The sequence below is a fragment of the Dermacentor silvarum genome, chromosome 6, assembly GCF_013339745.2.
Source record: "Dermacentor silvarum isolate Dsil-2018 chromosome 6, BIME_Dsil_1.4, whole genome shotgun sequence".
Lineage (NCBI taxonomy): Eukaryota > Metazoa > Arthropoda > Arachnida > Ixodida > Ixodidae > Dermacentor > Dermacentor silvarum.
Window position 1 is genome coordinate 47,322,971 of NC_051159.1, and position 27,376 is coordinate 47,350,346.

Below are 27,376 nucleotides of genomic sequence, written 5' to 3' on the forward strand. Positions count from 1 at the left end.
GAATGCATGCAATATAATTCGCCATTCTATTACCATATCCGTGTGCTTTGGTAATATCTTTGAACAGACAGGAAATGTGCAGGTGTTATGTAGAAATAGGAGCGAGACATGCCTATTCTGGAGGATAAGCCAAGAACGGACATACACCCATGAAACATACTGAATGGCTAAATCACAGCAAATAAAGTAAACCGAGGAATCCTCTAAATATCATTCACCATTCCGATAACACATCGCTCTGCATTATATGTCGCCTGTGAGCCGATATTATGTGGTCAGGTTTCATGTCGAAAGGTAATATAATCATAATAATAGAGCAATTAACAATTGGTCAGCATACAAGGCTTTATAAGCCATTTAGCTGGTAGTTGCTCGTATATATATATATATATATATATATATATATATATATATATATATATATATATGTGTAGTGTGTATCACGTAACGTATGCCCGCATGTATCCGCCGAGATTGCGACTGACCCTGCGGGACATGGTACCCAGCACCTAGTGGCCAGGCAGCCACGCGAAACCTCAGACATTAGACTAAAAAGCTTCACCATGAAATCAGCCGAATGCCCCACGAATGTCACAGGTTGTGTCGCTGTATATGGGCGGCGTAGCGCATCGTCCGTGGCCACGATGTGCACAGGTTTGACACGGTAATGCTACTACACTTCATGAAGGCCGCTTATGTCAACCGTGAGGCGTTTGTCACTTCGGTGCGCCTGTCTGAATGGTTGAAGTTGAAGAGGCTAATGATATTCATGGTGCCATACAAAATGGTGTGAGCAAGGGACAGTGTCCAAGCGGGTATGCACGGCGCGTGGGACAAGGTAACCCTAGTGCGAAGGCGCAAACGTGTTTGTGGCATATTTACTTATTTTATTTATTGCATTTACAAATACTGCTGTTTAGAGCACTGCACGGGCTCAGGTAACCGAAATCCCGGGCCCGGCCCGGCCCGTGGGCCGGGGTCGGGCACGGCATGTGCTTTTTGACCCGGGCCCGGGCCAAGCTCGGGTATTGTGACGCGGGCCCGGGCCGGGCTCGCACTTTCTGCAGGTGAGCATGTAACGTGCAGCGACTTATCCTCTCGCGTCTCGACTCTGAAAAACCTGTTGTCCCGGCACAGCAGGAAGCTAGCAGGGCTACTCCTGTGTACTTCCCTTTTCTTATTTCGTCGTATTTTGCGCTTTTGAACCGAATGTAAAAGTGCAGAAAGACCGAAGTCGCCTCATCCAAAAGGATGCCATTGTATTCCTTACCTAAATCAATCTAATTAATGCTTTCAGCGCGGTGTAAGCGCGTTCGCGACTTCCTGATTCTTCAAAGGCGAATTGGTAAAACGACGACTGGCAAGATAATTCGTCACGCAGCTGAAATATGGCACTGCGTCCATCCATGATTGCACGCATGTTCTCAACCGGCTGCCTAGCAGCAGTGCATTATGCTGCACCATCGATGAACGAGAAGCTTTCATTCTCCATTTACTCCATCCATGCGCTGCGCTCACGACAGGTCGTGGCTGCGCTTCGGCTAGAGTGTACTAGAATACGGTTGAGTGGGACGAGTGGCTGGGGCGGCGCATGCTTTGCAGTGGTGCGCCGACGTGGAAAAATATAGTGGCGGCGCTGCGATAGAAGTGGACTGGGACGCATCAAGTTGGAAACTGCTGGCGATACTGCTCGGCAGGGTCATTCGTCGCGCTGGTATTTGCGTTCAGACCACTGAAATGGTGTTCATAATTGCATATGAATGTATTTATGCCTTTAGAATAAATTCTTTTCATTCTCTTCTTTATTTTGTTTTTTTAATGCCGCCTAGTGGTCTTTTTCGGTCTCAGGCCGGGTTCGGGCTGGTTTAGAGCCGGGCTCGGGCCGGGCTCGGGCCTAAGGTAAAGGGGTGGTGGGCCGGGCTGGGCGGGTAACGTAGGTTATTACGGGTCTCGCCATAAATCTTTTGGTCGGGCTCAATGGTTGGTTGGGGCAGCCCAATGTAAAAACGGACCCGGGCCGGGTCCGGGCTGAAAAAATCGGCCCCTGCACTGCTCTACTGCTGTTATTATGCATGGCATAGCAGTTGTAGGTACAGATAAGGAATAAAGCTGTAATACAGGACACAACAAAGTTGATATGCGATGTTTAATTGTAACAATGGCTGAGGAATATACTACCAAAACTATCAAATGGTAGTTTACTAAAACAACCATCTAATTTATTTCATGGTTTAATGGTTAAACGAAAAATAAAACAATATATGTAATAGCCAAAGTAGGACTTAAATGGCACAATATTTAGCGGGTGCATAAATATAGTTGGCCGTATATAAGGGCTGCAAAACTCATCAATGGTAAAATGACTGAGGTTGAGCGCACTATCTTGTGTAGCAAAGAAATGTGCTCAAAATCCCACTTTCGCACTTTAACGAAGAAAGTCTTCAGCGGGCAGTTTTCACTGTCGGTGAAGGAACATGGTCTTTCCTTTGCCAAAATAATGTAATCACAATTTTTGCGCTGATTCAACCTTATCAATGTCCTGTAAAAAATTGGGTGAAAACACAACGCAGGCATATTCAAACACTAAGTGCACCAGATATCGGTATGCCCAGATCTTGCACTCCATAGTGACATTCTTTATTGTAGTCTTTAGATAGCGAAGCAACTTTTTTGTGCGTGCGCATATTGGAATTGGTGTACGTTAACATGAAAATTCAGAGTTATGTGCATATTTATTTCGAAATAGTTGAACTATTTCACATGAGATAGTTTCTGCCATTGTGTTCCGTACTTGAAGGGCAAATGTGCTTTGTTGTTGGTGAACGTCATCACTGCTGTCTTCTTGAAATTATTTTACACGTGTTGTCGGCCACTTCACTGAAAGAACATGGAAAATACATTGTCCGACATACTTTTACCATGAGTCCTGGCAATGTTAGTGCATAAGGGACAACGGTAGGCATACAAACGAATTTTAACGAACGGGGCTGTGGGTAACTATTTTAACATATCACGTGATCATAGTGCGAACTCCCGCTGCCTGGGTAAGCATCATTTGCGCTCCACGTCCGGTACGCCTTAGGCAGGCGGAGTGTTGTTCCACACAACAATCCATCGCCGCTCCAACAAATATTCGATTTTGAATTCATCCATATTTCCATCATGGCACGTGGCCACACCTATTGCCAGATGTGCTCCTCTGTTGCTGTGAAAGCCACTTTAAGCTGAGAGGGAAAGCGCGGCGCCATGCCGTTTTTGTGAACCTCTGGCCAGTGCCGATCAGCCGCGTGACGCTGGCAAAGAACAGAGATTCAAATTGACTGTTGCGATGCGCCATTATGATGGAGAAGGCTGAGGATAAAACGTCTATTAACACATAAGAAAAACGGTGAGTTACAAAAGTTGCTGCGTCTCTTTTCTACCGTGTCGGTGCCAGAGCGTGCACTCCGTAGCACAGGCGTCCAACTTGCTGCCACTGGTCGTCCTGCCCGCCACACCAACTGTAGCTGGCCGTGCGGGTTTGCGGTAGGCAGAAGAGCCTTCCATTGTACAGGAGGGGGGGGGGGGTAGGGTACGATTTGGGAAAGCTTGGGAGTGTTAGGACAAGTCCAAGTGGTGTGGTACAGCGAGGCGTACTCTCCACAGTGCGGACATTTTAGAGTAAAGGGCGGCTTGTAGTGCGTAAGATAGATTGAGGGAAAGTGTTCGTTTGTAGTTTCCGACAAGAGACTACTTCCTCCAAAGTAAAGTTAGGGTAATATGAGGAGGGGACTATAGACAGTTAGACCGAGGGTAGTGTTGGAGGAGGTGGAAATAGATGGCAGGTATTGGTTTCATGTGGGCTCCACTTTGTTTTTTGTTGTGTGGGCCAAGGGTGGCAAAATCTCGGGTAAGTTCAAGCACTTTGCAAGTTGGTGCCATAGTGAAATCGGCCAATTAGACGAGATTGACTTCGTAATTCTCGAAATCTGTTTTGAAAAGGGACGCGGAAAGGACTGGACAGTTAAAGTGCAAGTAAGCGGCCGTGAAGTTACCCTCCAAGTAGACACACATTTCCAGGTCATATTCATACTATTTTCAATGCACCGTAAACTTCAAGCTCATGAAGCATTGCAACCTGCCAGCTCGATCTTTGCGGCGAGCATATAACGGGGGTTTACTTTTAATTACATGTGCAGGAACAAGCTCACAGAAAGTGTCTATAGGAGCCGCCGAGATAAGCGTGAATTTTTTTGTTTTTGTTGTGAAGGATGGTCGCCAAGCCACCCTAGGACACGATGCCAATGAAGAGCTCTAGTAGAGGATTCTGGTGCTTGAAGATACCGTACAGCATGGTTCTGGAACTATGTGCTCTTCCAGTTGTTCACCCAGCTCATTAGGCTCCGATGGTACTACAGGAACCAGTCGAGAGATAACGTGAGCGAATGACATCAGCAGTATTAATCTTCAGTAAAAATGAGCCCACAGACTGGATAATTGTATTCCTATATTGGTAGAGAGAAACAACTGCACTCTTGGAGTTTGCATGGACCCAAAAAAAATCAAGAAGTATATAAACAGGCTGCCCTTTTCGATACCCGGGGTTGAGGAATTAGAAGCAGGGCTCAGAGGCACTACCTATTGTAGCTGTCGGGATCTAAACTCCGAGTACGCCCGGTACCTCTGCATGAGCAAACGTCCTAGATTTGTACGTTCTCGCCGCCCTTCAGCAGATACCACTTCCTAAGGCTACCATTTTGCATCTCGTCAACACCTGAGGTGTTTCAAGAGGCAATCTTCGAGTAATTTATGGTCTGCTGGACGTGCTTATTTAAATAGATGACGTTCTAATTTCGGGCCCAACGAACAAAGAGCATTTTAGGAGCCTGCCTGGTCGTGTCCTAAAATTTGATGAGAAAGCTGCTGCATGGTTTGTTGTAGTTTTAGGGTCTCAAAGGAATACCGACCACCGCGGGTTCGAGCTTAGCGAGCCACAGGGCCCCGTCAGCCGTCGCTTCCAGCACCACTGCGCACGAGCTCAGGCTGCAAGGGGCTACCGAGCGACGCACGCAATAACACAGTATTGCCCTTAGTTGACGCAAAGCACAAAGCGTTCAGATACCTTTTGGCATCTCGTCAACAGCTGAGGTGTTTCAAGAGGCAATCTTCGAGCTATTTGATGGTCTACTAGGCGTGCTTATTTAAATAGATGACGTTCTAATTTGGGGCCCAACGAACAAAGAGCATTTTAGGCGCCTTCCTGGTAACTGTCCTAAAATTTGATGAGAAAGCTGCTGTATGCTTTGTTGTAGTTTTAGGGTCTCAAAAGAATACCGACCACCGTGGTTTCGAGCTTAGCGAGCCACAGGGCCCCGTCAGCCGTCGCTTCGAGCACCACTGCGCACGAGCTCAGGCTGCAAGGGGCTACCGAGCAACGCACGCAATAACACAGTATTGACCTGAGTTGACGCAAAGCGCAAAGCGTTCAGATACCTTTTGGTATCTCGTCAACAGCTGAGGTGTTTCAAGAGGCAATCTTCGAGCTATTTGATGGTCTACTAGGCGTGCTTATTTAAATAGATGACGTTCTAATTTGGGGCCCAACGAACAAAGAGCATTTTAGGCGCCTTCCTGGTAAGTGTCCTAAAATTTGATGAGAAAGCTGCTGTATGCTTTGTTGTAGTTTTAGGGTCTCAAAAGAATACCGACCACCGTGGTTTCGAGCTTAGCGAGCCACAGGGCTCCGTCAGCCGTCGCTTCGAGCACCACTGCGCACGAGCTCAGGCTGCAAGGGGCAACCGAGCGCGCACGCAATAACACAGTATTGCCCTTAGTTGACGCAAACCGTTTATTGTCTCCGGCGGCGCCAGCATTGCGCAAATGCTCGGGCGGCGGGGAACCAAAGGGTTATCGCACCAAGAAGAAAAATATAGACACGGGCGCCTATAACACGCCGCTGCGCGAGCACAGGCTCAAGTTGGGACACGCCACAAGGAATATTCCCAGCGGCTATGCTACTTTCCCTCGCGATTAGCGAATGGGTCAACTTGCGAGAGATCGGGCAGTCTCCTTCCGCTTGGGCCTTCGGCAAGTGCGGCTCTGCGTGGTACGACCTCGCGCGAGCACTAGGCACCGCTCTTCATCTTAGCGCCACGAAGGCACTAGCGCAAAATACGTGCTCTCCGCACGGGCAAAGCACCATGCGCGAGCTAAAGTCCTTGTCACAAAGGTGTCGGCGGAAGAGAGGAAAGCATGTACTCTACGTACCCTGCGCAGGTCCCGGAGATACGAGAGTCACGCTCAGCAGTCAGCAGCCGAACGTGGCCGCATCATGACGTCAGCGCCCCGCCCCCACCACAAATAGTCGCGAGTAAAGCGCCACCGTTGAAACCGGTTGCGAGTGGGGACCGGGGGAAGGCGCAAGGATGGCAGAACAGGTGAAGCCGCGCAATGGCTCCGGCCTACAGGTTAGACACGTGGAAAAGGGTGTTCGGCATGCAAACACACACTAACCTAAACAGAGTGTTTCAGCGACCACTTTCAAAAAATTTTAAAGGTTGCCTGGTGCAGATAGCACAATTATAATTCATGAGCTGGTCTACTCGAAGACCCGGATGTTGAAATTGAAATGCATGATCGATGAATTCATAAAAATTCACTTATTGTTTTTAAGCAATTACCTTATGGCCTCTATTGCAATTGACAAATTGTAACGAACGAATTCTCAGGAGGACGCCAGTTTCGAGATAATAATTACTGAGCTTTGCGCAGAAATGCATGGGCATTCCTGTTCGTCGTGATGCAGAAGAACAGGACTAGCAGACCAGAGACGATGACGAAGAAGTGTTGCTGCTGGCGCTTCCGCCGCCATATTCAAGTGTCCAGCTCGTGCCTTCAGAATTCCCCTTGCATAAAAGACATTTGCCGTTGCTTCCGCCTCGCAACATTTTGGTGGAAAGTACGGGGTACCAACGTACCAACACGGAGCTCCGCAGCGGTCGCCGCGTGAGCCTGACACGATGACCAATGGCCAAGGCCCCACAATCACCGACCGCCCACCTCAGGTGCCGCAGACTCTGACCTCCGTCGGGTTGTCCCGCTTGCGAGAACCAGGGACCTTCAATGGCATCGATGACATGAACGCTGAACACTGGATTTCCTGATATGAGCATGTAAGCGAAAACAATCGTTGGGACGCAACGCTAATGCTAACGAATGTGATATTCTACCTCCGAGACACAGCGATAGCATAGTACCAGACCCACGAAAAATATATAACGAGCTGAGACGCGTGCAAGCATGAGCTTCTACACCTCTTTGGAAAGCCCTTTGGCCGTCGGCTGTCAGCGAAGAAGGAGCTATCGACCCGTGCTCAAACATCGACAGAATCTTACGTGGGGTATATTCAGCATGTCCTCGCGCTCTGCTGTAAAGTTCACAAAGACATGAAGGAGACGGAAAAGATTGGCCAAATCCTGAAGGGAATAGTAGATGACGGATTCAACCTGCATATCTGCAAGAACTATGACTCGGTGGACGCAATCATCAAAGAGTAGCAAATTTTCCAACTGATGAAGAGTCGCCGCATTACGCAGCAGTTCAACAGGCTAACAAATACCGCTTCGGCGTCTTCGTGTGCGCACCAACCACAGAGGCCTCATCTGTCTGGGCAAGAAAATTTGGCGCAGCTAATTCGTCGCGATCTCGAAGCCATATCTCCAGCCATTCCTCGTCAGCAGTGCCAAGGCAACGCATGTTCTATCTCACTTATACAGACCAATGTCAGACAATAGATGGGAAATTTCCGCATCCCGTTTCTCTGCCCCATTTGTGATGCCACTGTCAGTCAGGACCAGCCCTACCGAACCACTGCGTCCCAGGTTTTCGCATTTCCAACTCGCCGTCGTAACCCAGCCGACTGAAGAACACCCGACGATAGGTCGATTTGTTTCAATTGCTATCGTGTTGGACATAGAGCAACTTTGTGTCTCATACACATCCTCCATCCGTGTGTGCTGCTGGATTCGCCCAGTTGCCGCCTCAAGCCGCTACTACTGTACTATTTTCACGATCGGCCCCATGTTGCTCATGGCGACTACGTCGTATTTCCACTTGTCGACGTTGTTCTGCAGCGTGGCGTCGCGCAGCCCAGTATCGTCACCATTGTGGATAGTTCTACACTCTTAAAAAAAGGTTGTAGCACTTACTAACTTTCACTTACTAACTTCTTGTCACATATGTTACAACCCTCTTAGTAACTGGAGTTAGTAACAAGAGGGTTAGTAACCGCTACTAACTCACCATGTTAGTAACAGATACTACCCTCTTAGTAACTGCAGTTAGTAACAGGTCCTACTATCTTAGTAACTGAGCAAGCCCCATGTTAGTAACAGATACTACCCTGTTAGTAACCGCAGTTGGTAACTGGTCCTAACGTCTTAGTAAATGCATTCAGTAACAGTTACTACCCTCTTAGTAACTGGAGTGAGCGGCATGTTAGTAACACATACTACCTTCTTAGTAACTAGAGTTAGTAACTGGTTCTAACCTCTTAGTAAATGCATTCAGTAACAGTTGCTACCCTCTTAGTAACAGGAGAGAGCAGCATGTTAGTAACACATACTACCTTTTTAGTAACTACAGTTAGTAACTGGTCCTAACCTCTCAGTGACTGCAGTTAGTAACACGTCCAACCCTCTAAGTAACTGGACTTCGTAACGATAGTGCTAGCTCAGTAACTTTCGTGACACATGCACTACTCTCTCATTAACTAATTTTGTGCAAGCGTAACCATAACCACGGCTCGCGTGAAAAGCCATCATGAAGAAACACAGTACTTCACAAGTAGTTTTCATTGTTTATTCTCTGTACATTCCCACTCATTGGGCCACGCTGTTTGATCCACTTTTGATAGCCGAAATGGCTCTCAGCAGCAATGGTGCTTTCGGCACACTTGGTAAATCACAGAAGTGCTCGAACAGAGCTAAGGTATTCTTGTTTTGGTCCGCATACTTTACATCCAGCACCCAATACAGTTCCATCACAGCTGTCATACCGGCTATTATGTCGATGACTTGAATGCGGAATGCTTCAAAGACAACTGCGACGTCTGTTGCCTCATAAATATTTGTGCCCTCAAAATGAAGGGCAGGGTGCATGTCCTGTAAAGTTTAAGATATAAACGTCAGTACTATCTATTAGCAGCAGAAACAAAATGGTAAAACAGAAAATGAAAAGTTGCTTACAGGGCCCCTCAAAAATTTTGGCTGCTCTCTGACTAATAATGGCAGCAGTTCTACACAGCCAACTGCAAACCGATCTGAAAAGAAATTGTTATTATAAAATAACGGCAGGAATATAGAAAAAAACTGAACATGCTTAATATGCTTACATTTACGGGCATTTTCTTCCAGTTGTTGAAGCTCAGCCTCAAGCTGCCGTACAGACTCTTCCCGAGCGACGACACTTGACTAAGTCGAGACACGTCTGACCGTAGTTATTAATAAAAGCCAACAACTTTTTTTCCATCTGAACGCCCGTGATAGCCGTGAACTCTTCGTGGAGCTATAAATACAAAAATACATTTAAACCTGTTTTCAATTATGAATTTGGGCAGTAAGTTTCCAGCGCAACATAACACTGCACAGCTCAATAAGAAACTCAAAAGTCAATTTGCCATAAAGAAAACTAAAACACCCACATATGTGTCCTGGGATACTTAGAGATTGGGTCCCGAATTTTTTTGTAGAATAAAACGTTTGAAACACAGCTATGTCCCTTAACATATTAAAAGTAAGCTTATTCTGCAGGTGTGCTTGGTGTCAGCATGAAAACAACCTAACATGTTTCAAATGCAGTTTATAGTATCCTTCAAGTCCTTACTTCAGTGTAAAAAGGCTTTATCAGTTTCTACACACTAAGTGTAATTAGTCCACTCGTTCACCCACCTAAACACCTAGTAACCCTTTCACAGGCTATCTATGAAAACCTGTACGCACCAGAAAGACATCTGGTAAATATAAGTGAAAGCATGCAATGCAAACATTGTGATCACATTATACAGACCATTTCAGCATTTGATAAAGCCGGATACTTTTCAAGTATTTCGGCTGTCGTTGGCTGCTTCTCCATAATCCAAGATCTTCTTGAAGAACGTGTTTGCTTCATAGAGTCACTCAGTTTTTTTTAGTCCGGTGAACGTCTGGACATCTCTTTGACCATGAAATCCATGTGTCCTTTTAAAACCACTTCATCATGGTCCTTATGTTGGAAGCTTGTTGTCTGGCAAAGAAAAAAATATGAGCCCTCACTTCAACTAAGTAAACCAATATCATTCATTTTTTCCCAAACAGAGCCTGCTTAAATAAAGCCAGATTAAGTTGCACGACTGCCGCTTTGCTGCTACGACAGCTGACTTGCAGAATCGAAGAAGCTGTAGGTCGTTATTAGCAAGCTTGTTGCTGTTTGTGAAAGAGTAAAATGAACTTAAGAAAATGTTTACCATGCGCCTTTGCCTTTTAGTCTGTGGTGAGGGTGCTGGCACAGCACTGTCATGTTTGTGCTTCCCAAAAAGCTCTTTAGCTGCCTGCACGGCAGGTACTGTTCCCAGATTTCTTCTCAGATATCCAAATTTGTACTGTAGCGATACTTTCCAGGAATCCTGCGAATAAGCACATTGCAGTATGGAAGACTGTGCATCAACATGAATCAGTGATCTCAGCGGAGTTCATGCTACAGCAACAAATACAACAAAAAAAAGAAAAAAACGAAGAAAAAAGGAAGCACAAAGTTAGACGTACTAGTTTATATTTTCTGCGGCTGCATAATTGAAATTCTACCTTGTCATGCATCAATTTGCATCAACAAATAAAGATTAGATCAATAGCATGAAAAAGGAGGCAACTCATTTTGTGAAGCACCCTCGCAGCAAGAGCCTATTCATGATTTCGGAGTGAAACAGCTCACAGCCTTAAATTTGCATATCAGATATCAACGGGCACTGTAATGTACAGACTTAATCTTTCTGCGCCATAAGGCAACACCGCGGTCTAACTATAACACACTTTCAAATGTTCAACTACTTCGGCAATTCATTTGTTGAAATGCACTCGGAGAGCTACAGAGTTATGGTGCTTTGCGGCCATATCTGGCAATGATTGCCTAAGGTCTAATAGTTCCCTGTACCACGTTTATTCTCCTCTAAATTTGTTAATTGATTGTGTTAGATTTCATACTTATACAGCACTTGAACAATTTTTTTCCTCCAAGCTTTTCCATACATGTACATTTTGCCATTTTATTTTCAGCCAATTGTTTACTGCTGCTGATAGCATTACCATACTGTGTTAAAATCTTTTTAGAAGATAGCAAAATCTCCAAATGGTAAATAATTTTGCTCACCCAACCCGTCCCAATGGTGTCCTTAAGTACAGGGTACTCCAAGATTAGTGCCTTCGCCGCAGTCTCATACAGCCTTCCTGGGTACCTATGAAAGCAGCAAAATCTCAGCTGGTATTCAATAATGTGCAGGACAGTAAGCAGGCACTTACACACTGATTGAAATCAAGTGGTTGCTCAACCAAGAGATGATCCTCGATTTTGTGCGGCTGGAAACTTTCCCAGCTTCGGTGTTGCCGATGGCAACCTGTAGGTCAAATGGTAGCGGTGGCAATCTGTAGTCACTGCTTAATGGGCACAACCCTGGCGTGACTACAAGTGTTTCACTTGTGCTGAAAACAAATAAAAAATCAGTAAGCTTTACAGTTTGACGAAAACTTTGAAGTTTAGCCACTTACCTGCAAGTGCGAGGTATGGCCTCATTACTGATCAGTCTAATTTTGTTGCCATCACAGAACACATGCCCGTCAGGTGGGTCGACGTACGCATCAAATTGTGCATTGTAGACCTGAAAGCAATGTACATAGGTACAAACATGATTACCATGGGCAACAATGAAATAAAACCTTCAGCAACCATTACTTGCTGTGAAATAACTATACAAATACAATTAGCTACACAGCTGTAATGCGCATACATGGCTTATACACTTTTACATAACAATTTTTTGTGAGCTTTGCTGTTTCATTATGACGGTATATTAAAAAGCCGGCCAATCGTATCTAACATAACTTCACTTTATTTTACGCTTTTAAAATGTTTTGTCTTCCGACCACATTACTGACAAGAACGAACACCGGTACTGAAACACGGCCGCCGCAGCCGGGATTTCACTGAGCGACCACGTGCTTAACAGCCCCCCCGCGTAACAATAAAATAGTGGTTCTTCAGACGAAAAGGCCCTGTTTGAATTCTAGCGCGAGGCACTTTTCCGCGTTGTTCACGTATTCGTATGTTAAGCATAAGTTTGAAAGAGCGCTGAAAAGATTGCAACTATTCGGCCCTCTTTCGACTCAACTGCGGCGGCATCCATACAAGCACTTCGCGTTATGCTGTAGAATTTATGAGCGAAGAAAACCTGAACAAAAGGCATTTTCAGAACGTACCTCCATTCTGCAATTTGACGCGACATCTCCGAAGTCTGTGGCCATCACGGCAGCGAGGACATCTTCCTTGGTGTGTCCGCAAATGGAGATGATCTTCTTACGATCGTTCAACGACACCAAGCACTGGATCGGCGTCGACATTTCCACGCACGTGCCCTCGAGAAAGCAAAAAAAAAAGCACGAATGAAAACGCACCCGTACACTGACAGACAAACACGTGCGATCCTCACGGGCTTGTCTGGCCAATGTCTCCTTTGTCTGGCTTTGTTGACACACAGCAGTGGAGCGATAAGCGCACCGGCCTATGGGTGCCGTAGGAGTGGTAGCCCGCGCCACCTAAAATTGTGGCTGACTTAAAAAAAATTTTTTTTTCATTCGCAACTTGAAAAACATTCTTAAATGAACAAAACTTTTTACTAGCCACTTACCATCAACTATACTTTTATACGTTGAAAACAATAATTAATTCCTACGAAGTGGCGGTTAAACAGTCAAACCACTCACAGTGCAAGAAAAGTATAGCCTTTGAGATAAAAAACGCACTGCTAACTGCAGTGTGTTGAAATCTTTGAGGCTATGCAAAACGAGTTCGAAAATATTTTTGAACAAGTTTGTTGCGCGGAAACTAAACGCAGACAGACCAAAAAAAAAAAAAACCCAGGAATCGTTCTGTTAATATCTGAGTGAACACCAGATATTTTATTCACACAAGAGCAACGCTTCGGTGTGCGAGCTCTATTTGCTGAAAAGGGCTTTTTTTTCTTTCTTGTTTTGGATTACAAGCTTCGCAACGTTATTCAACAAACACAATGCAAATCATCTGGAAGCTGTATATATCGCATTTTAAAGAAATTTTATTTTGTTTTATTGTCATTTCATGTGTTTGGGGGCCGATCTCCATTCAAAGGGCAGCGGCTAGATCACGATCGTCATCGTCGCATTTTTGCTCGGCCGCTTGGCTACACGCTACAGTGGCTAGCTTGGCGTAAGTGCGGTCACTGTGGTGGCTGACGTCTTTTTGTTGCTGTACTGCTTTGTTTGCGGGCCCCGTGCGCACGATTGTACTCCGGAAACGAATGTGTGAGTGAACAAAAACGCGATGCATACGTGCCCACGGTGTCCGTTTTCTTCGGCGAAGTTTTGTAAGGTCGTCTGGCACATCAGGGATCATCGCCACGATAGGGATTTTTCTGTTATGTGTGGTGTGCAAGGGTGTGCAAAGACCTATCGGGAGTTTGAGTCTTACCGAAGGCACATTTACCGCTGTCACAGAAGTTACGTGGACCTTGACGCGACTCAACAGGGGATCGGTGCCGAAGAAAATGTTTTTCAAGCGCCACGGTTGGACGCTGCAACAGACGGTGTTTTTGACGACAGTGAATTGCTTCCTCCAAGCTCCTCTGTGGAAGATGTCAGCAATGCACGTGAAACAGCCTACAGTGACACCGTTCGCTCTTCTAGCACAATCTATGACCTCGCGCTGAAAGTCAAGAAAGAGATCTGCTTACTTTTTTTTCGCGTGGCAGAAGTGCACAAGTTGCCGCACTCTGTGACTGAGGGTATTTTTACCGACTTCAAAGTTACCTTTCTTGAAATATTTAGGTCTTTTGCTTCTCAGATTCAACAAATCATCGCCCTAGAATGTGCAGGAGAAAAGTTGCAAAAGTTGCTTACATGTGACTTTCTGGACGACATATTTCAAAGTGCCAGTACGAAGTCGGAGAGAGAACATTTTGCCAAGGAACACCTTTCCTACGTAAAACCTGAAGAACACCGTCTTGAAGTCGGTGAGACATTCCAGTATGTGTCTATACCACGTGTCCTTCAAAACCTGATGTTGTGCGAGACCTTCCGTGACCACTTAGAGGGAAACTTCTCAACTGAACAGCCATCAGCAGTTCTTCAAAGTTTTTATGACGGTTTACTGTTTAAGGAAAAACTCTCAGCACTTCTAGAGAATGGTGCACAATATACGCTGTTTCTTGTTCTTTACAGTGATGAACTGGAGATTGTGAACCCCCTGGGATCAAAGCGGGGCATTCGCAAAGTAATCGTTGTGTACTTCAGTGTGCTTAACATACATGCTCGTTATAGGTCACAGCTACGTTGTATACATGTAGCGCTTGTTGCGCCATACAGGCTTGTCAACAAGCATGGGCTGGATGTGATCTTGAAGCCTGTTGTTTCTGATATATTGATGTTAGAAACAACAGGTTTTTCTGTGCACATAAATTCCACTACTGTAAAAGTCAAATTAATCCTTGTGGCGTTCAGTGGAGATAATCTTTCTATGAACAGGCTCGGTGGGTTTACCTGTTGTTTCAACAGGGGGCGCCCGTGCAGATTTTGCACTGCACCATATTCTACATTTAGCATCGTATCCCATGAAATGGATGTGCAAATTCGAAATAGGAGTTTGCACGAAACTCACATTGAAAGCGCTAAGGTGAACCAGCCATTGAGCACAGCACTTTATGGCGTAAAAGGTGAATCACCTCTTTTAAGTATTTGGTACTTTGATGTAACACTGCAACTTCCTCCAGACCTGATGCATGATTTGCTTGAAGGAAGCATACCTCATGTTCTCAAACATGTCTTTCAGGGCCTCATCAGTAGCAATGTGATTAGGTACACAGACTTAGATCGCATCACGACATTCAATTTTGGTACGCACGACAGAAAGAACAAACCACTAGCTGTCGAGAAACACTTTCTAACTGGGAAAAGTGCATACAAGGGCACTGCATCGCAGAAGTGGTGCCTCTTTAGATTTTTGTCACTTATGTGCGGAGACCTTGTCCCAGAACACAACCAGCACTGGGAAGTATACTTGCTTCTGAGAAGGATTGTAGATACGATATTTGCTGACACCCTTCCACATGACCACCTTGCATGCCTGCAGGATGACATTCGATACTTTTTGTCAGCCTTTGTGGCTCTGTACCCTGGCCAAATGATTCCTAAGCTTCATTTCCTCTTACATTATCCGAGACTCATCAATGAACTTGGCCCACTTAAGCAATATTGGTGCATGCGCTACGAGGCAAAGCATCAATATGTGAAAACTATTGCTGTACGTAACAAAAATTTTAAGAATATATGCAAGACAATTGCTGAAAGACACCAGTTACTACAGAGCTATGAACTGTGTAGTTTAGAGTTCCGCAATCATATTCAGACAACCAAGCCCAGGCCACTCAAAGAGAAAGATTTGGCCCCATGCATGGCTGAACTCGTTTCGCCCGGCGTTCCTGTGTGGCAAGTCAATTCTGTGACTGTAGAACATGTAACGTATAAATTAATGGACGTTGTCATTCTACAGAAAGGCATGCTACCTAGTTTTGGGCAGATCACAAAGGTGTACATTTATTGCGGCAATGTGTTCCTGCTTGTAAATGAGCTAAGGAACACCATGTTCAACAGGCACCGTTGGTCCTATGTTGTCCAGAAGACCAGAGAACAAAAACTTGTCAAGCCAATTGACCTTCCATCATCACAGGTTCTTGATCTGTACTTTGATTCTGAACTTGTGCTAAGGCGTGAAATAATGATTACTGATTGAACTGATAACACTCACTATCACTGTATGCAAAATGCTGGCCATGAAAATAAACATTGTAATTTGAAACCGTGTCCATTTGTTATATGCTGCCCACATCTCACTTGCCACACTTGAATACATATCCAACTGAAGGAAAAATTATGGCAGAACCCATTTCAAGATGACTGGCACGATTTAATGTAAAGCATTTATATTCAGTTCTTTACCTTTGTTGCTTTTTTTCTTCTAACATTTGGAAGTCCTCATAAGCAAAATTTCAAGAAGCATTTTAGCATATCGCGGTAATAAAACTGTTAATGAAGCATCGTGCCAGCTACAACGAAACTAAGCATTTGAAATAAATTTGCTTTAAGCTAAGGCCTTAATACTGATCAACTTTTTTCTTCAGAATTTTAAGCAGTAATTACAGATGCACAGGGAATGCAGTTTCATATTTTAATATATATACGTTTCGCTAGATATTAGGAAATTACCGACATTGGAGGAGCAAAGATACAACATCGATGTGACAGTATAAAAATCCAGGCTACATGCATTTTAATGGAAACATGAATTTCTTATAAATGTCAGCCGTACAGACTATATTTTTCAGCCACAGTCAAAAAGATTGGAATGAAGGGTGGGGACAAGGTACGATGGCTAAATTGCGAAAGTTATTACGCCATTTAACTATATGAGAGAACGCATGTTTCACCAGCACTCAGAAGGGTTTTAAATGTATGTTTCTTCCTTGTTACTAACTTTGCCACTATACAGGTAGTAACAAGACACCCGGTACTATGGAGTTAGTAAATAGTTAGTAAATGTCCGAGAAAGGTAGTAGCTGCAGCCGTTACTAACATTTTCCTTCCAGTTACTACCTTTTTACTAACTTTTTTTTAAGAGTGTACTTGCATTCCCGTTCTGAACTTTGGATATGTTGCACATGTTCTCCCCAGTAACATTACTGTAGCCCGTCTGACACCTGTGGACGAGTGCCAGAATCTCCGCTCGCACCAGCTATTTCTGCCTCTGTCAGCCCTATCGTCGCGTGCTAAAGCTCGGTTTCGTCACACTACCACGACGTCGATTAGATGATCGCTACTGACTTCTCTCCAACTGAAACTGAAGAACTCAGGCGCATACTCTTCAGTTGCCGCGATTTTGATTTCGATGACCGCCCGCTCGGTCAGACAGCCGTCGTCACTCGTCGGATTCACAACGGAGATGCAAGTCCCTTCCATCGCCGCCCCTACCGTGTGTCGGCTGCAGAGCGCAGCATCATTCAAAGCAAAGTCGCGAAGATGCTCAAGAAGCACATTGTCATGTCTTCCCCTTGCCCGTTGGCCTCGATAGTTGTCCTGGTCAAGAAAAAAGAGAACACCTGGATATTTTCTGCTGATTATTGCCATCTCAACATGATCACCAAAACGGATGTGTATGCATTGTCTCGTATCGATGATGCACTCAATTGCTTACATGGGGCAAAATATTTTTCATCGATTGACCTCCACTAGGGAAGTCGCCAGATCGCTGTTGATGAGGATTGCGAGAAGACCGCCTTTATTGCGCCTGATGGAGTTATTTAATTCAGAGTCATGCCCTTCGGGCTTTGCAATGCCCCAGCAACGTTCGAGAAAATGATGGATACTCACCTTGAGCGTCTCGCGACTATCCTTGCTGTCTTTCAGGCGGCGAAACTTCAGCTCAAGTCGTCGAAGTGTCACTTCAAGTGTCGTACAATAACCGTTCTCGGGCACCTTGTAAACGCCAATGAAATTCAACCTAACCCGGCGAAAGTTTAAACCGGACCAGGCTTTCCTGTACCGTGCTCAGTTAAGGAAGTTCGCAGCTTCACTGGCTTCTGCTCGTACTTTCATCACTTTGTTAAAAATATTGCTGACAATGCTTGCCGTTTGACCGCGCGTTTGAAGAACGACGTAGCTCTCGCGTTGGGACAACGGCAGGCCGAAGCCTTCACAGCACTCATCAAACTCTTGACGAGCTCCTCAGTTTTAGCTCATTTTGACCCTTCAGCGCCAATTGAAATCCGTACATATGCTAGTGGTCTCGGCATTGGCGCTGTTCTTGCCCAGATTAAGCGTGGGCAAGAGTGCGTTATTGCTAACACAATCCGTCTTCTGTCCATGGCCGAGCGCAACTATGCTATCACTTAACGAGAGTGCCTAGCGCTGGTTTGGGCGAAAGCGAAGTTACGCCCATATCTATTTGGTCGCCAATTCCGAATAATTACCGACCACCATCCGTTTTGCTGGCTCTACTCGTTGAAAGACCCTATATGGCGTTTTGGGCCTTGGGCATTACGCTTGCAAGGGTACACTTTCTCTGTAGTGGACAAATCCGGACGTTTACCTCAGGACGCCGACTGCTTCTTCCGCCCCCCTGTGGACCCTCCGGAAGCCACAGACATCGAATCTGATGCCATCGTTATGTCCATCTCAGGCTTCCCCACCATTGGCAATGAACAGCGCCGTGATGCCGTTCTGGGAACCATCATGAATAGGTGCTGGCCGACTCCTGATTTTATCTTTTGTCTCTTCTGCATTTCCGACGCAGTCCTGTACAAACAGACCATACGTCCTGGTGGTGCTCACCTACTGCTAGCCGTACTGAGGTACTTTCAATGCACCGTGCTTCAAAAACACAAATACGCGCCCACCGCTGGGCATCTCGGTGTTACTGAAACCTTTTACCGCGTCCGGCGCCGTTTCCTTTCGCCCGACCTCTACCGCTCCGTGCTCCGGTGCAGTATTTACATGGCTCGCTCGTGTTCACCATTTAGTCGTGTGGGCCTATCGGAAAAAAGTTGCAGTGGCTTAGCTCGGCTATGCCAGGATATACGTAGCGTTAGCAAAGGTTCAGCTGATTATTCTTAGCTTTCCTGGTTGTCTCCTACGCTCAACCGCTAATTGCCAGGCAACTACTTCGGGATCCGATGAGTCAAGCTTCTCCGTTCTTCTGCGCTGTTGAGCAGCATTTGCGCTCTTCTTCTCCATGGCTATACCACACTGGCAAACGCCAGTCAGAAGCGCAGCGGCTCCAGCGCAGTGTCTGACGGCGACTGCACAGCGTGCGCGCGCCGGCGCCAGTGCGTCTACCACAGCTACGACGTCACTCCTCTGGAATGCGCAGACCGGCGGCGGTGAGTCGCGCGCGGCGGCGGCGGAGTGCGCGAGAGGTGCCGGCTCCGGTGGCTCCGGTGCGCAAGCCGTGTGACATCACTGATCATTGCGCATGCGCAGCACGGCTCTTGATGTGCCGCGCGAAACGGGCTTGGCTAGGCCAGTGTAGCTAACGCTACAAAACTTCTGTCGCGATATTCAGGTCCCTATCGAATCCTGCGACAGCTTTCGAATGTGACGTATGAGATTGCTCCCGAAGAGCTCGGACGTCGTCTGTACAGCTAAGAACCGATGTTGTCTACGTCTCCTGTTTAAAGCCCTACCTGCGTGCCTTTTCCGAGCCACAAGAGATTGTGACGGGATGGCGCTCCAACCCCGGCAGCGTAGTGTCGCGATGCAGAAGAACAGGACAAGCAGACAAGAGACCATGACGAAGAAGTGTGGCCGCTGCAGGTGCTTCCGTCGCCATGTTTTGAGGCAACCACAACAACAATGTTCTAGTGTCAATTGGTGCCTTCAGCATTCGCCTTGCGTAAATGAAATATTGTGCAAGTTTCGACCTCGGAGCAATATATATATATATATATATATATATATATATATATTGACACGTATAGATGTTTATCTTTCACCGGTGGCCGCTTTCCACCGGCTAACAAATGTTAAACGTTATCGCTCGGCGCAGGACGCGCCTGCATCGGAAGTTTCTAGAACGTTATCGATGCTTCTTTCCGTTGCCTGTTTTCATCGACGCTTATGTTATCTGATTGCATGACTGACGCGAATTGTCTAGAACTTTCTGGAAGACACGCGGGCATCAGGGATTAATCTAGAACCTTCGATGACTCAGGTATAAAAGTCGACTCGTTTCGCCGCTGATCAGATTTTCGACGATCGCCGACTGTGTTCGCCGCTATCGTTGTGCTTTGAGTGTAGCTTGCTTTTGTGGGCACAGGTTCGCCCAATAAACAACCAGTTTTTGTCATACACAGTTTTGCGACTGTTTTATTTACCGTCACTACTACGTGACATCTGGTGGAGGTGCTTTTGTGTCCATGCAGCGGACGCCCCCGCAAAGCCGCAACCCAAGCCCGAAACCGGAGGACGAGACCAACGTCGCCAAGGACCAGCGAGCTAGCCGTAGGCAGCAAGGACTTTTACCAGAATACGGACTTCTTCCCGAGAAGACCACAGCGATCAAGGCCAAGTCAACGACCACAATGGCAGCCCCAGCGTCCCCCATCCTGCTGCAGCAACCTCGGGAGCCACCGACCTTCCGGGGATCATCTGCTGAAGACCCTGAAACATGGCTGGAGACGTACGAGAGGACCGCGACATTCAACAAATGGAGCGACGATGACAAGCTGCGCCATGTCTATTTTTCGTTGGATGACGCTGCTCGGACATGGTTTGAGAACAGAGAGACCATCCTGGTGACTTGGGACCTATTTCGCGAGAACTTCGTGAGGACCTTCAAGAGTGTCGTACGAAAAGAAAGGGCTGAAGTTCTCCTGGAAACCAGAGTTCAATTGCCGAACGAGAGCATCGCGATCTTCACGGAGGAGATGACTCGCCTCTTCCGCCACGCCGACCCCGACATGTCTGAAGAAAAGAAAGTTAGGTTCTTGATGCGGGGCGTCAAGGAGCATCTATTCACCGGATTGATGCGCAACCCGCCCAAGACTGTGGCAGAATTTGTTTCGGAGGCGACAACGATCGAGAAGACGCTTGAAATGCGAGCCAGACAATACAACCGCCGTGCGCTGACAAACTACGCCGAAGCTCAAGCTCTAGGCGCCGACGACCTGCACGAGACGATCAGAGCTGTTGTACGGGAAGAACTACAGAAATTATTCCCAAGGTCGCAGCCTCAGGTGACTTCAATCGCCGACATAGTTAAAGAAGAGGTTCAGCGATCACTGGAAGTGCCAGAAGTTCCGGCATCGCCTCAACTACAGCCGCAAGCGATGACCTACGCCGCCGTCGCCCGTCGTCAAGGCCCCCCTGCGCGCTCGCGCCAGGGCCCCGTAACGCCGCAGTTCCGTCGTCCACCGCCGCCGCCGCCAGCACGCCCGCCCGTCGCCCAGCGTAGCTACCAGCGGAAGACGGACATTTGGCGCGCCCCCGTTGAACCGCCGCCACAGGATGACCAGGATGACGACACTTTCTTGGGACCCATCAGTGCCGACGAATTCGCTGAACAACAGCGAGCCGACCCGGAACTAAGGAGCCTTGTAGACTACCTAGAAGGCAAGACCGTCACTGTGCCGAAGGTGTTCAGGCGAGGATTCGCGTCGTTTTTCTTGCAAAACGACATTCTCCTAAAGAAGAACTTTTCGCCTCTTCGAGCCAACTACCTCCTCGTGGTACCCTCAGCGTTGCGTCCAGAGGTTCTGCAAGCTCTCCATGACGACCCAACGGCTGGACATCTCGGTTTTTCCCGCACGCTCGCGAGGATACAAGAAAAATACTACTGGCCTCGCCTCTCTGCCGACGTCGCCCATTACGTAAGAACATGCCGAGACTGTCAGCGACGCAAAACACCGCCGACAAGGCCAGCCGGACTTCTACAGCCGATCGAACCGCCTCGCCGACCATTCCAGCAGATCGGGATGGACTTACTTGGGCCTTTTCCGACGTCGACGTCCGGGAATAAATGGATCGTCGTAGCTACGGACTACCTCACCCGCTACGCCGAAACAAAAGCCTTGCCCAAAGGCAGTGCCGCCGAGGTAGCCCGATTTTTCGTTGAGAACATTCTCCTGCGTCACGGTGCTCCAGAAGTCCTCATCACCGACAGAGGCACGGCCTTTACGGCAGAACTAACTCAAGCCATCCTGCGATACAGCCAGACAAGCCATCGCCGGACCACCGCCTACCACCCGCAGACGAATGGCCTCACCGAGCGCCTAAATAAGACCATCGCCGACATGCTGGCAATGTACGTCGACGTCGAACACAAGACGTGGGATGCCATCCTTCCGTACGTGACCTTCGCATACAACACGGCCGTGCAAGAAACGACGCACATGGCGCCGTTCAATCTGGTCTACGGAAGGAACCCGGCAACGACGCTTGACGCCATGCTACCGGACGTCACCGATGAGGAAAATCTAGACGTTGCCACCTATTTGCAGCGTGCCGAAGAAGGTCGACAGCTCGCCCGCCTGCGCATCAAGAACCAGCAGAGGACCGACAGCCGACACTACAATCTTCGACGACGCTACGTCGAGTACCAGCCCGGAGACCGTGTTTGGGTCTGGACTCCGATACGCCGACGAGGACTTAGCGAAAAACTCTTACGTCGCTATTTCGGACCATATAAGATCATCCGACGTATTGGCGCACTGGACTATGAGGTCGTGCCAGACGGCATTTCGCAATCACAGCGGCGCCGCGCACGACCCGAAGTCGTCCATGTGGTGCGTCTTAAGCCTTTCTACGCCCGCTGACGAATTTAGGTACTTTGTTACTTTATTTTTTTTCCTTTATTACGCGTGGTTTTGTTTTCGCTTTCACATTTGTAGCATCGGGACGATGCTTTTTAAGGGGAGGGTATTGACACGTATAGATGTTTATCTTTCACCGGTGGCCGCTTTCCACCGGCTAACAAATGTTAAACGTTATCGCTCGGCGCAGGACGCGCCTGCATCGGAAGTTTCTAGAACGTTATCGATGCTTCTTTCCGTTGCCTGTTTTCATCGACGCTTATGTTATCTGATTGCATGACTGACGCGAATTGTCTAGAACTTTCTGGAAGACACGCGGGCATCAGGGATTAATCTAGAACCTTCGATGACTCAGGTATAAAAGTCGACTCGTTTCGCCGCTGATCAGATTTTCGACGATCGCCGACTGTGTTCGCCGCTATCGTTGTGCTTTGAGTGTAGCTTGCTTTTGTGGGCACAGGTTCGCCCAATAAACAACCAGTTTTCGTCATACACAGTTTTGCGACTGTTTTATTTACCGTCACTACTACGTGACAATATATATGCTTTCCGATCATCAGCCATTGGTCATTGCTGATATGCAGCTGAAGAAGACAAATGCCCGTACCTGCAGTGACCAATGACAGATGACCGCACACATCCTGGATTCCCTTCGGCGTCCATTGTAATTGGCCAGTGCCCTGGCTTTGTGATAGAAGAGGGCATGGCCTCGCTGTTAAATAAGGACAAGATGGCAGAGAAACCAGACGATATGTCTCTGAAAGAGTGTGTTTCGTTTAGTTGTTAGCCCATAGCGCGAAATAGAATGACAAAAAAGTACAGCCGATATCTTCGACATGTTGTCCATGTTTTGCATGGAGCCCCATGTCTTGCTGTAACACAGAAAGGTGGCCAATGTCCTGCGAAAAAGCTTCGCCACCAAGCTGCCCTACTGTACTTTTCCATAATACATCGTAGTGCAGAAACACAGGCACAAGTGTTTAAAAAATTGGCCGCCAGACAGTCAACAATTTGTCATTATGTTGAACAAACAAACAAAATCAGTGACAATTCTGTAATTTTGCTGTCAATAATTCAGTTCGCGACGCTTAGTATACGTATTACCTCATTTGTTTAAATCGAAATGATGAGAACCATGAGCACACAAACGGTGCGTCGTTTGCGACGTATGAATTTTGTACTATTTCCCGCGCCTTCAGTACGCGGCTGGCCGGTGCACTGCCGTACTGCGACAAAGAAAATAGTTCGTCAGAGGAGCAAAACAGAAAAATTTCATACTGTCGCAAACCGCAGTATTTGTTAGGCAATAACATTATATTACGAGAGTTGTTAATAAATATTGCACTTTATTCTAATGTAAGCACGTATTCGTATGCATGTATTGGTATGAATGCGCGTTTGTGCTGTTGCCTCTTTCGCCAAATTCCTCGAGAAATATATCATACGTGAGGTTTGGAGGAGAGTTTCTTGCATTTTGTACGTTCCGTGTCTGCCTCGCTGTGATCTCTTGGAGCATTCCTGCTTATTGCCCTCTTTTACAGTGCTTCTTTTTGCCCCGACGATCACCATGATCACCTCTGAATCCGTCACGTCAAATGTTAGTGAGTGTTTCGAATTGCCCTGGTTCGTTCATTGCAACGCGATCAACAAAAGCGCGAGCGTGCGTACAGCGCCTGTGCGTGTCCTCCGTGACCTCTATGTGCCTCTATGCTCGCTTTCAGCAGCATCATTAATAAGCGCTCGCGTTCGGCTATTTTGGTGGAAAATAAGGTGACTTCAGATCATCCGAATTGTACTGCAATCAATCATCTTTTATTCATTCCGCGTCGTCCAACGACTTGCATCGACTACATGGCGTGTCAGCGGCCTTGTCAACGAGGGGTAGTGGGATAGGTGATCGTATGCATGGGGCGATTTCCAATTCGAATGTATTCTGCTGCGCTGTTCGCTTCAAGATCGATTGCCCGGTATTGCTACACGCCGGACGGACTGCCGCTCGCGCGATCAAAGGAGGCGCGATAGTATTAAAAAAGTGCATGCGATCCTATTTCATACGTGAGATAAAAAAGGGGTGAGGCCGTGGAATGGCTGCTGAATCATGGGGTTATGTGCCTAGCCAACCTGTTGTGTTTTGTTTTCCTCTAGCTCGCTTACGTCCAACTTTTTTTCTTGTTCTCCGTTCGATTCCATCGAGTGCTTAGCGTAAATGGCTTCGCGTAGGTGCTCTTTGCATTCACGGAAAAGGAAGATTCCATGGCATTCTTTGTTCTACTTTAGCGGGATACAACTTTCAAAATAATGTACTGCAGTGAAATTTCACCATTTGACACTTCAGGAAACTCAATTGTTTAACAAAGTTTCGAAAATCAGTAACGAAACGAGGTGCCCGAGCATATCTGCCAGACAACATGTAGCGCTATTTACAAAATAAACGTCAAAGTTAAGGAATCTCTTGTGACCGTAGAAGTAGATAGTTATGTCAGACAGTTACTTTTGCTTTGAATTCGCACACGATAAAGAAGACAGAGTCAAAGTGTGAGTCATCCTTGGTAACTAAATTACGCTTTCCCACAAGCTTGGAACAATGCTTCGTCGGTGGAGCAGTTCTATGGAATACTTTCTTTGAGAGTAAGCAAACTTTGAGGCAGCAGCAGCTAGATGAACAAAAATGTCTCAGGCCTGTGCGGCACACGCAGCACAGTCAAAGCGTTAGCTGCCTCAAGAGCAGCTCCAATTTCGGCACCACGCAAACCAGGGTCTTCGCGACAGTCTCTTCGCCTTGTTTTGATGAGAACGATCTGAACCGTCCGCCCGGCGTTGACGGCGAGCTGCGGCTTGTAATGCTCTCTGCACAGCAGTCTGCTGACCCCGATGATGCCTGGTTGTAGCCGCGCACGTAGCTCTACGATTCACTTCTTCAGCAGCGGTTCGTATCTTGCGAGGAGACGCCATAACGTGTACCGAAGAGGTATCCAGCATAGAGCACTGCACGGGCCCGGGCCGACCCAAAAGCCCGGGCCGGGCCGTCCGAAGCGTTTGTCGGCGGGCTCGGGCCAGGCCCGGGCTTAAAGCCGCGGGCCCGGGCTGGGCTCAGGCTTGAGGCCGCGGGCCCGGGCCGGACTCGGGCTTGAAGCCACGGGCCCGGGCCAGACTCGGGCCCGCTCATTGAAGGGCCTAACTAGGCTTTCGAGCACATGCGACCGTTATGCATTGCATGGTTCAATGCATTCTGTGCCAAGCTAAGTCACACGTGCAAGATGGCTGTCATAATCATCATCATCAGCCTATATTTATGTCCACTGCATGACGAAGGCCTCTCCCTGCGATCTCCAATTAACCCTGTCTTGCGCTAGCTGATTCCAATTTGCGCCTGCGAATTTCCTAACTTCATCACCCTCACCTAGTTTTCTGCCGCCCTCGACTGCGCTTCCCTTCCCTTGGTATCAATTGTGTAGCTCTAATGGTCGATCGGTTATCCATCCTACGCATTACATGGCCTGCCCAGGTCCATTTTTTCCGCTTAATGTCAACTATAACATCAACTATAATGTCAACTATGTTATCGCCGTTTGTTCTGTGATCCACGCCACTCTTTTGACTGTATATCTTATCAGATGACTGTATATCTTATCAAAGAAAATAGTAAAACAGATGAAGTTCTCATTTTTAAACGCGGAGCTATTTCAGCCGGGCGTAATGTGTCTGCTGAATCCAAAAATGAGGGCCGATCCTGGCAGCAGTGCAGAAAGGGTCCATGCGCAATGGCACATACACCTGTGAACTAGCGAAACTGAGCCTGGTTAAGTCTAGCTAAGAATGGTGGAGACTACTTAAACTTAATCAGTCATCAACAGGCAATTGATAGGCAATAAATAGCTTGAGGATAAGCGATGAATATTCAATAAATTACCGAAAATGCTGGGGATGACTTGGTAGTATTTAGCCGAGCCCAAATACGGGGTCAATACCTTACGATAGCCAATCGATACCTAGTAAGTAGCTAATCGATCAATAATCAATAAATTCGGATAATTTAGTAGTGCTTAGCCTAGCCCAAATACGTGGCCAATATCTTGCAATAGACAATCGATAGCCAATCAATAGCTAATCGATAATCTATCAATAAAAATAAATTCCGGGAAATGCTGCAGGGATGACTTGGTAGTGCTTAGCCTAGCCCAAAAGCAAGGACTAGCTAGGTGCCCATAGGCTCCGCTCTCTTTAGCATTGCGCCGCCAGTGCAAGCTACGCTAATTTTTTTCTTTTCCGCAAAAACGAACATTGTTTCCGCGTAAAGGAAAAATAAATTATACAAAGAAGCACTCTTCAAACCATTCTGCATGTTACCGCTTTTGCGAATGCACTATTACCAGTGTCGATACTATTGCATTATTTTAGCTGCTAAGGCCAGTTACTTTCGTGCTTCAATGCATAAAACCGCGTTTTCCTCAAAAAGTTAACTGGAACGCCCATGCATTTCGTCGGACACTTTGAAAATTAGTATCTCGAAACTGGTTCAGTCCTGAGAATTCGTTCCAAGTGGATACGCCTTGCGAACTCAGCGGCTATTATTCGTGGATTGAAAGATGTGCCGTAAAATAAATAATTAAAAGTTAATTAGCGTAATTATGTGAAATATTCAATTAGAAGTTCTGACCAGCCATTAGGCCATCCATGTCAGAATTAGCTCGGAACTGCGTAAAACATTTAGCCTCATTAGAGCGTCGTCGCATTAATGCGAGCACAAGAAATCCTGAGATA

The 27,376-nt window shown here is 46.9% G+C and overlaps 1 protein-coding gene across 2 annotated transcripts; it reads right to left on the bottom strand.

The window, feature by feature from the left end:
* Window positions 1-8,971: 8,971 nt before the first annotated feature.
* On the bottom strand, window positions 8,972-12,684 carry LOC125946228 (uncharacterized). Of its 2 annotated transcripts, XM_049668816.1 has the most exons (8): window positions 12,483-12,680; window positions 11,775-11,884; window positions 11,529-11,708; window positions 11,380-11,464; window positions 10,481-10,639; window positions 9,371-10,260; window positions 9,225-9,298; window positions 8,972-9,140 (listed from the first exon to the last, which is right to left on the bottom strand). In XM_049668816.1, exons 1-6 carry the CDS (start codon window positions 12,621-12,623, stop codon window positions 10,165-10,167), a joined length of 771 nt encoding a protein of 256 aa, XP_049524773.1. In that variant the 5' UTR covers window positions 12,624-12,680; the 3' UTR covers window positions 8,972-9,140; window positions 9,225-9,298; window positions 9,371-10,164. The 2 variants fall into 2 exon arrangements, with proteins under 2 accessions (XP_049524773.1, XP_049524772.1); XM_049668815.1 differs by having other exon boundaries at window positions 9,371-10,639; window positions 12,483-12,684.
* Window positions 12,685-27,376: the final 14,692 nt, after the last annotated feature.

Coding starts and splice junctions, on each gene's coding strand:
- LOC125946228 (XM_049668815.1), bottom strand. CDS start 12,623: ATGTCGACGCCGATCCAGTGCTTGGTGTCGTTGAACGATCGTAAGAAG. Junction 11,885..12,482: donor CGTCAAATTGCAGAATGGAG/GTACGTTCTGAA, acceptor CATTGCTTTCAG/GTCTACAATGCACAATTTGA. Junction 11,465..11,528: donor CACTTGATTTCAATCAGTGT/GTAAGTGCCTGC, acceptor CTGCTTTCATAG/GTACCCAGGAAGGCTGTATG.